This window comes from Cariama cristata, unplaced genomic scaffold (assembly GCF_000690535.1).
Source record: "Cariama cristata isolate BGI_N322 unplaced genomic scaffold, ASM69053v1 scaffold45608, whole genome shotgun sequence".
Taxonomy (NCBI): Eukaryota; Metazoa; Chordata; class Aves; order Cariamiformes; family Cariamidae; genus Cariama; species Cariama cristata.
This window is the reverse complement of record NW_009632536.1, coordinates 63-7212: the sequence shown is the minus strand read 5'-3', so window position 1 is coordinate 7212 and position 7150 is coordinate 63. Positions and strand designations below refer to the sequence as shown.

The 7150-nt window shown below is 43.9% G+C and overlaps 1 protein-coding gene across 1 annotated transcript; it reads right to left on the bottom strand.

Moving 5' to 3' along the window:
* Positions 1 to 2037: 2037 nt before the first annotated feature.
* On the bottom strand, positions 2038 to 6638 carry LOC104166441 (neuronal PAS domain-containing protein 2-like). The gene is made up of 3 exons (XM_009706372.1): positions 6549 to 6638; positions 4728 to 4914; positions 2038 to 3534 (listed from the first exon to the last, which is right to left on the bottom strand). Exons 1-3 carry the CDS (start codon positions 6611 to 6613, stop codon positions 3352 to 3354), a joined length of 435 nt encoding a protein of 144 aa, XP_009704674.1. The 5' UTR covers positions 6614 to 6638; the 3' UTR covers positions 2038 to 3351.
* Positions 6639 to 7150: the final 512 nt, after the last annotated feature.

The window sequence follows — 7150 nt, the reverse complement described above, 5'->3', positions numbered from 1 at the left end:
TTCGTCCCTGAGGCGGCTGCCCGTCTACTTGCCCCCTATTTAGGAATCTTTCTTTTAGGTGGTGCGTTGTATGTGGAGCTGGGCTTGGGAGTTGTGCTTGTAGCAAGCAGATTGCCCTGTTCGGATCTGCAGCTGCTGTTCCTGAGGCAGAAGGGGGGTGTTCAGCGTGGGGCAGGGGTCTGCGGGAACCACCCTGCCCGGCCGCCTGCCCGGGAAAATGACCCAAGCGATGGGGTTATGTTGGAACAAGCCGGGTCTCGGCTATCGTCAACTGGAGCAACAGCCCAGCTCTGTGAAGAGGACTGGCACTGCGTTGTGTGTGTGCAACAGGGAACAAGTGCAATAATCCAAAACCGCAATGTGTGTACAGGGAAGAAGTGAGACAGCACGAAAAATTACGTCTTGATGTAAATTTGTTCTTACAAGTTCTCTGAATCCTTCCGAACAATATAATAAACCAGCTTATTGGAAGGCAACCCTGTCTTACTTACAGTTTGTCCCTGTTAACTGCTGGTTTTAGAAAGATAAGTGTTTGCTCTGAGGCTGAGCTTGGTTTGGACATACCCACTGGCAATCAGGAGAGGTGTGGGTGTATTATAACGATCCCTGAGAGTAAAAGAAGTTCTTAAAGGAATTTTCTCTTCCTTTGACTTCCATCATAGTAGTTGAGATCCATCAAGTTCTGCTTCCACAAGTATTTCCTCTGAGGTGCTCATGTTCCTTCATTACCTCTTTTCTGCATGAACTTTTTGGCCTACAGATTTCTCCTCCCTTTTCCCAGAATAAACCCTTACAGGAGAGGGTGGAATTGAAGTCAGCCTCTAACTTAGCCAACTGGCCTTCGCTTGGGTTTGTCTATAGTTAATGGAAAGAGAGAAGTTCCTTCAGACATAAATTGAAAGCGCCTTAGGATTTAGCTTTTTAATCTTCATCTGGTGGGGTCACTCTTGCTTCACTGAATGCAAGAATTTAAAGAGATGAGAAGGCTAACTCAGACTGGTACCTAAAGTTAGGAGTAAAAACACTTCCTTAGAGACCAGATCTGATCTCTAAACACTTTTTAGAGACCAGATACTTGATTCCCTCATCTTCAGTGAAGTAAAACAAAGGGATTGTATGGACTGACATACACATGCACCCATCAGTGCTGCAAGCCAGTCTTGCTGGGGAAGCAGCATTTTGCTGGTGGGTTTTCTTTGGGAGATTTTCAGCTTTTTCAGAACTCGGGGCAAATGAACTTTTTCCAATTCTTGGAGAGTTTACCATGTCCAGCTCCCAGCCCAATTATCTCTATTGTTTCTCTATGGCATAGAAACCAGAGCTGAACACGTGGGCCCTGGTGATGTGATCCTCAGAACCGAAGGGCGGGAAGGGCAGCATGGTCTGCGCTCTCTTGAAGCTAATGCTGGCTTGGGTGGCTGCAAGCTTCCCTGAGGGCCGTCCCCTTCCCATCTTGCCGTGGTGAATGAAACATTACTATGCTCACTTATCCACCTCGTTCTGCGTTGGAGGTTGCTCCTCCTGCGGCAGAGTCAGCAGAGGGGAAGCAGACCTGTACTTTGGCTGCTCCATCCCGTAGTCAATTGAATTGAATGTGGAAAAGAGTTTGCCCAAGGATGCCAAAGTGGAAACTAGACTGTCTGCAGTGTGGGCATGGTAGTAATTCCAGCACAGATGTATCACAAAACTCAGGGCAGCAACGTCTTAAAACACTGAAGGCGGGCATGAGTCAAAGCCCTGGTATGTGCTGGGTCAAACATTCTTTAAACTGTCTGTTTTGTCCTAATCTAAAACTCTTTGGTTGGAAGTACAGAGCTGCCTGAGGTCTTTAAAATTTTAAAGGAGCTTAAAACAAGCTGTTTTGGCTAGCAGCTAATATACCTTCCAGAGCTATCATTCTTGTTGTCTATGCCATGACAAAGATCCCATAGGATAATACTCGTTTTTGCTACCTGGGTGCCAAACACTGTGCAAGGCTACGGCTGATATTAAAAATCTAAAGTGAATCACGTAGTTGAACAGCCACAGGAAAATGTGTGCAAGTCCTGCAATAAAGCCTTTCGGCTATTTTATTTTATTCTACAAATAAAGACAACTGTCCATCATTAAATGGAAAAAAATAATAGTTTGAGTTGTATATAGCATGAAACAGTAGTTCCCTTCACAAAACATTTCTAATTCATTAGTTTATTACAAAATATCCACTCACAAAAAAGCACAAGCACAATCTTTATACTTGTGAAATGAGTTGATATTTCATATACAAAATAATTTCCACATAATTCCATATAATTTTATTTTATATAGAAATAGGTCATTATTACAACAGCTGTACAATACACTACTTTTTATTTCATAATTACATAAAATCTTTCTTAGAAACATATCAACAGAAAACATACAAAAAAAGCGAAAAGTGCATTTCTTTTTTTTTCCCCCCAAAGGAAAATTCAATCCTAAATGTTATAATGAAAGAGATATGTAATAGTCTGCAGCATCCCGAGACAGTGGGCCGAAACACAGTGCATATTTCTCAGAGACTTGCAGTGGGTGAGTTTAGGTTGAAGAAGGATCCGTGCTGTACTACGGGAGAGTTGCACGATTGTGCTTACAATTTGAGAGTTCTCCTTTGCAATCACAATTCATATAGAAAACAGTCCAGTGTGGGTTGTGGGCTTTTTTTGTTTGTTCGGTTTTTAGTAATGAAGAACAGTTAGGGTAAGCTGCATAATACTTTTCAGATTCTAAATCAAGGGTTATGGGCTGTAGACCATCTTCACCAATGACTGGGCTTTCTCCTCCATTGGATGTGCTAATTTGGCCACAAGAATAAGGAAACAAACTTCTCTTTACAGAAAGTGCCTAGGTTTTGTCCTCTGTGCAGTTGTGCAAAATAATAACAATAATCATAATAAAAATAATCTCTTGTTCTCTCCTCAATAGACCTTTGACGCAGTGCTTTTCATACACAAAAGAAGAACTGAAACAGTGAAGGCCAAGTACCTCATGAGTCTGTGGACAGTCTTTTGGAATTGCCAGATAGCTTTCAGAGTGACACGCCAAGATTGAACGCCTCCTCCCGTGCACCTGTGATGATGGAGGCTGCACAGGGCGGTGTTCCTTTTTATTTTGCTCTGTCAGTACATACTGTGCTCACGAGACAGTGCAAACTGAATCCAGCATGCCGTAAATGCGCTGTCTGTGGCAGTCTGTGCTGTGGCGTACTTCTGTCATAGAGCTTTCAAAGAACTGCTTGTGCAAAAGCCAGAACAGTAAGTACAAAGTCATTCTCTTCTGCCCCATGTGCCCATTGGTTAAAGCTAATCGTGCATTGATTGTGCTGGTGGGACTCTATCGCAGTGGCTGTGGTAAATTTGATGATTCTGATAAGCTATTGCTTCTTCTTGATGTTAGTTGTTGTTGCTGCTGCTGCTGCTGTGTCTGATGATACCCCAAATTTCCTTGCTGTGGCGAGTAAGATGGTAGGAGCAAAGAATCGGGTTGCTCATTGTGCAAAGAACTTGGTGTTTGCACCTACAGATAAAATAAAATTCATCGTGGTGTTCGATTCTTTCACGTTAAAGCTCTTCGTCCTCAATGTACAGGGTGCTTAAAAATACTCCTACTTTGCTGGCTTTTAATTCTGGGGCTGTTTGGCATGGGGTTAGCTTACCTAATGCTAGGAGGAATGGACATAAATTGCAACAAAGAGCATTCCAATTGGGCATTGAGAAAGGTTTTCTAATAGGAATGCACTGCCTAGGATTTGTAGGTTATCCTGAAAAGCTTGTTTAGGAACAGAGTGGGCGAACATGTCAGAAGTGACACGGATGGGTGATAGAAACGAAACAGGGAATCCTAGTGTACCTCATGCTGTCCCTTCTAGCCCTTCCTTTTTGTGACTTTACAGTAGGGTGTGACCTTGCAGTGCCGAAGTCAATATGAATTTTGCAGATGCTTTTATTGGGAATGCTATCTGCCATAGTTTTTTCATTAATTCTCAGCTATGATAAGGATTTCATTTCAATAACAAGAGTTTAATCATTTGAAGTTGATGATACTCTTTCAGTGTTGCCAGTGGATACGTGATCAGGTTTTATAGACTCAGTTCAGCTCCTTTTGAGTTAATACAGAGACACATCATTTCCCCCCTTCCCCTTTTTTAGGAGCTCACATCCTCATGTATGTGTTGAATTACGTCAAAAAATAAGTATTTTTACATCTTCAAATCACCTGGTTCTTCCAGGCAATGTGCTCCAGTTTATCTTCTTTGCCTTGTGGAGTTGAGACAATATGTTAATTTACTGAAGGGATCCAGATATCCGATCCAGATCTCATTTTATGTCGATGCTGCTAATTAAAAATCATCTTTTGACTTGTAAACTAAGCAAATTTTATACTGAATAAAGAGTACAGAATAAATCCTAAGGCAGCAATTTTCTCTATCTAGAAATACACTTTAAATATATCCAGGATAATCTGATTATGTTTCCAATGTACAGAATTAGTAATTTCCTTTTAAAATTCTGACTGTTCTGACTGCCCCCTTGCTATACTGGAAGGGTACACGGCACTGTATCAGTGTCTCACACATTTCAGTATCTCTAAAATGGCCATTTCTGCCATGATCAGGCTCCCGCTGAAACCTGAGGCCCCGTTTGCACAACCCGTTCGCCTTATTACTCTGCGTGTACATTTTACACATCATCCTCTTTGTCCTACCCTACCTGCAGGTAGCGTTGTTGCTGATGCTGTTGGTGCTGGAGTTGCATAGGTGGCAGAGAGGATGGCTGGGAAGGAGGTGTAGTGGCAAACCCTTGGTTTAACACTGCTTGTCCCATCAGTACGATTGAAGAGCTGCTGCTGGAAGTCTGCACTTCCAAACTTTGAAACATTTGTTGGGTTTGAGAATACCTGTGGGAAAAAAGAAGCAAAACGATCAAGAACAAACTGTTGGAAGCAAAGGTCTTCTTCATAAATAATTCCTAATAAAGGATTCCAGTGCATGGGAACTGCTAATACGAATGATGGCACCGTTGGCAGCGCTGTTTTCCCTTACTCTGTGCATAAGCTGGTCTTGGAGGGCAGAATACATCTCACCTCAAAATCTAGACCACATTTTAGATTCATTAAAGATTCTGGCTTACGCATGTCTTCTCTTCAGCCACAGCATTCGCATCCCAGGCTCATTAAACCAAATGGCCTTTGATTCTGTGTTAATATGCCGAGCTCTGAAGTGCAGTGAGAGAGAAGTAAATACACCTCCCATTCTGCTGCCTGTGCTCCCCTGCGACTGCCTGTGGGGTGGTAATCACTTGCAGAAGGATGGCTAGGCTTGATTACTTCTTAAGCTGCTCATACATGTATTGCCAAGCATGGTCAGCAGTTCCCATCACTGTGAGCCACATTGTAGGAAGTGAAGAAGCCTCTAGAAGTCCTCTGGAGTGAGTGATGGGACAGAAATAAAATACTCTGCTCCTCTTGCCAGTCTGCTTTTGCACAGCAAAACTTAAATATGTGTTGTTTTGCAGAAAGCTGTGGGCAAAACCACAATGGAGTTATTGCCAACCCAGCCTAATTCTGTTTATCCTGTAATGGGTGATGAGATCATAGTGTGGCATGTGTTCACTCAACAGCTGTTCAGCATTAGGGGTTAGTCAGAAATGCTGCAGATTGGGTACTTGTACTAGGATGTGAGCTCCTAAAAAAGGGTCCCATGAGTCAGAAAGTCTACATGAACCGGGACATGTATCTTTGCAAAGCAGGCCTCTTTTATTTAGAAGCTTAAAAGCAGCTCTAAAATGCTGTATATTTAAAGTCAACAAATTTAACTCAAGATAATCTTAAACAGCAATAGTGATGTTTAAAAAAAGTACTGAATACCTACATTCCTGAGGTAACATACAGAATTACTTTTAAAGTAAAGACATGCAAACAGTTGCTGTTATTTTAGCAGTTCACAATTTAGTACAGTGACAAAAAAAAACAGCTAAGAAAGAAAAAAAAAAGGCATATTCTGACCGATGTTTTCTGCTTCCTTCATCCAAGTTTTGAGGAGACAAACAACAGAGGTGGTTTGTTCAGCAGCTTTTCTGAGAGCGCTCAGGTGCAGGAGCCTGTTGTTTTTTTCAGCTCTGCTGGCGTAGGTTAGGCACAGCTCCACTGGCGTTACACCAGCCCCTCGCTGCCCAGAGAGCGGGGGCTTTGCTGGCGCCGGTCATTTCAGCCGGGCCAGTACTGACTTTCTCCTTCTACTTTCTCTCTCACATTTACTCGAGTAGGTCAGAATTTCCACCACTGAAGCAAGCATCATGTGATGGAGAAAAATTCCCCCAGCCTTGGCTTGTTAAAATGCCAGTAGCATGTTGTCTTTCTCTCTGTCAACCTTCCTGATGTGACCAGGCAGGGTAAGGCTGACCCTGACACTAGAAGCCAGGCTCAGCACAATGACACGTTCCCAATATTTGTAACTACTTTGTGATCTTACTAAAGAAGGCTATTTCCCCTCGAAAGCTACTTTGATGTTTTATCTTTGACAAGTGACATACTTAGCCTGCGATCCTGCTATGCTGAGGTCTGAAGGGTGTCTTGCATTACAGGACCCAGGCATCATGGGCTGAATAGGCTGGCTGAGCAACAGTCTGGCGCATGGAAAACAGAAAAAGTGACATTGCTGTAACAGAAGGACCACACAAATCCCGCGTTTTGAGAACAGAAACAGAGCAGTTTCGTAGGCACGGCCCAAGAGTGAGTGTTAGATCTAAGCTCAGCTCCTGGCTGTGGCAGGCACATCGCGGGCACTGTGAGGTGGAGACCGGGGCAGCGTGTGCCCTCCTGGGAAGGTGGGTGCCTTGCGGAGGGGCTGGGTGCTGGGATTTCGGGAGAGTGAAATTCCTTTTGCTCCTGCTGGTGGGAATGGCTTGTATTTGAGCTTTCGGAGTGTCAGCATGTAATTTTTTTGGTTCACGGGTGTAGTCGGGTGCCAAAGTGGATCCTCCACCGCCCACCCAAGGGAGCCTGAGGCAGGGAAGGAGAAGCAGAGACATCCCACCCCCCCGGGGCTGGGAGGCCGCAGGAAGCGCGGCAGTCGTGACCGCGCACACCGAATCCAAACCGGGTGCAGTCGGGGTGCTCCTGCGGAGCGGTTGGG

Excerpts from the sequence above, each read along its gene's own strand:
- LOC104166441 (XM_009706372.1), bottom strand. The coding sequence starts at position 6,613 with ATGATGCCTGGGTCCTGTAATGCAAGACACCCTTCAGACCTCAGCATA. Across the intron at positions 4,915-6,548 it reads ATAGCAGGATCGCAGGCTAA|GTATTCTCAAACCCAACAAA; the intron begins GTATGTCACTTG and ends TTTTTCCCACAG. Across the intron at positions 3,535-4,727 it reads AGCAACAACGCTACCTGCAG|GTGCAAACACCAAGTTCTTT; the intron begins GTAGGGTAGGAC and ends TTTTATCTGTAG.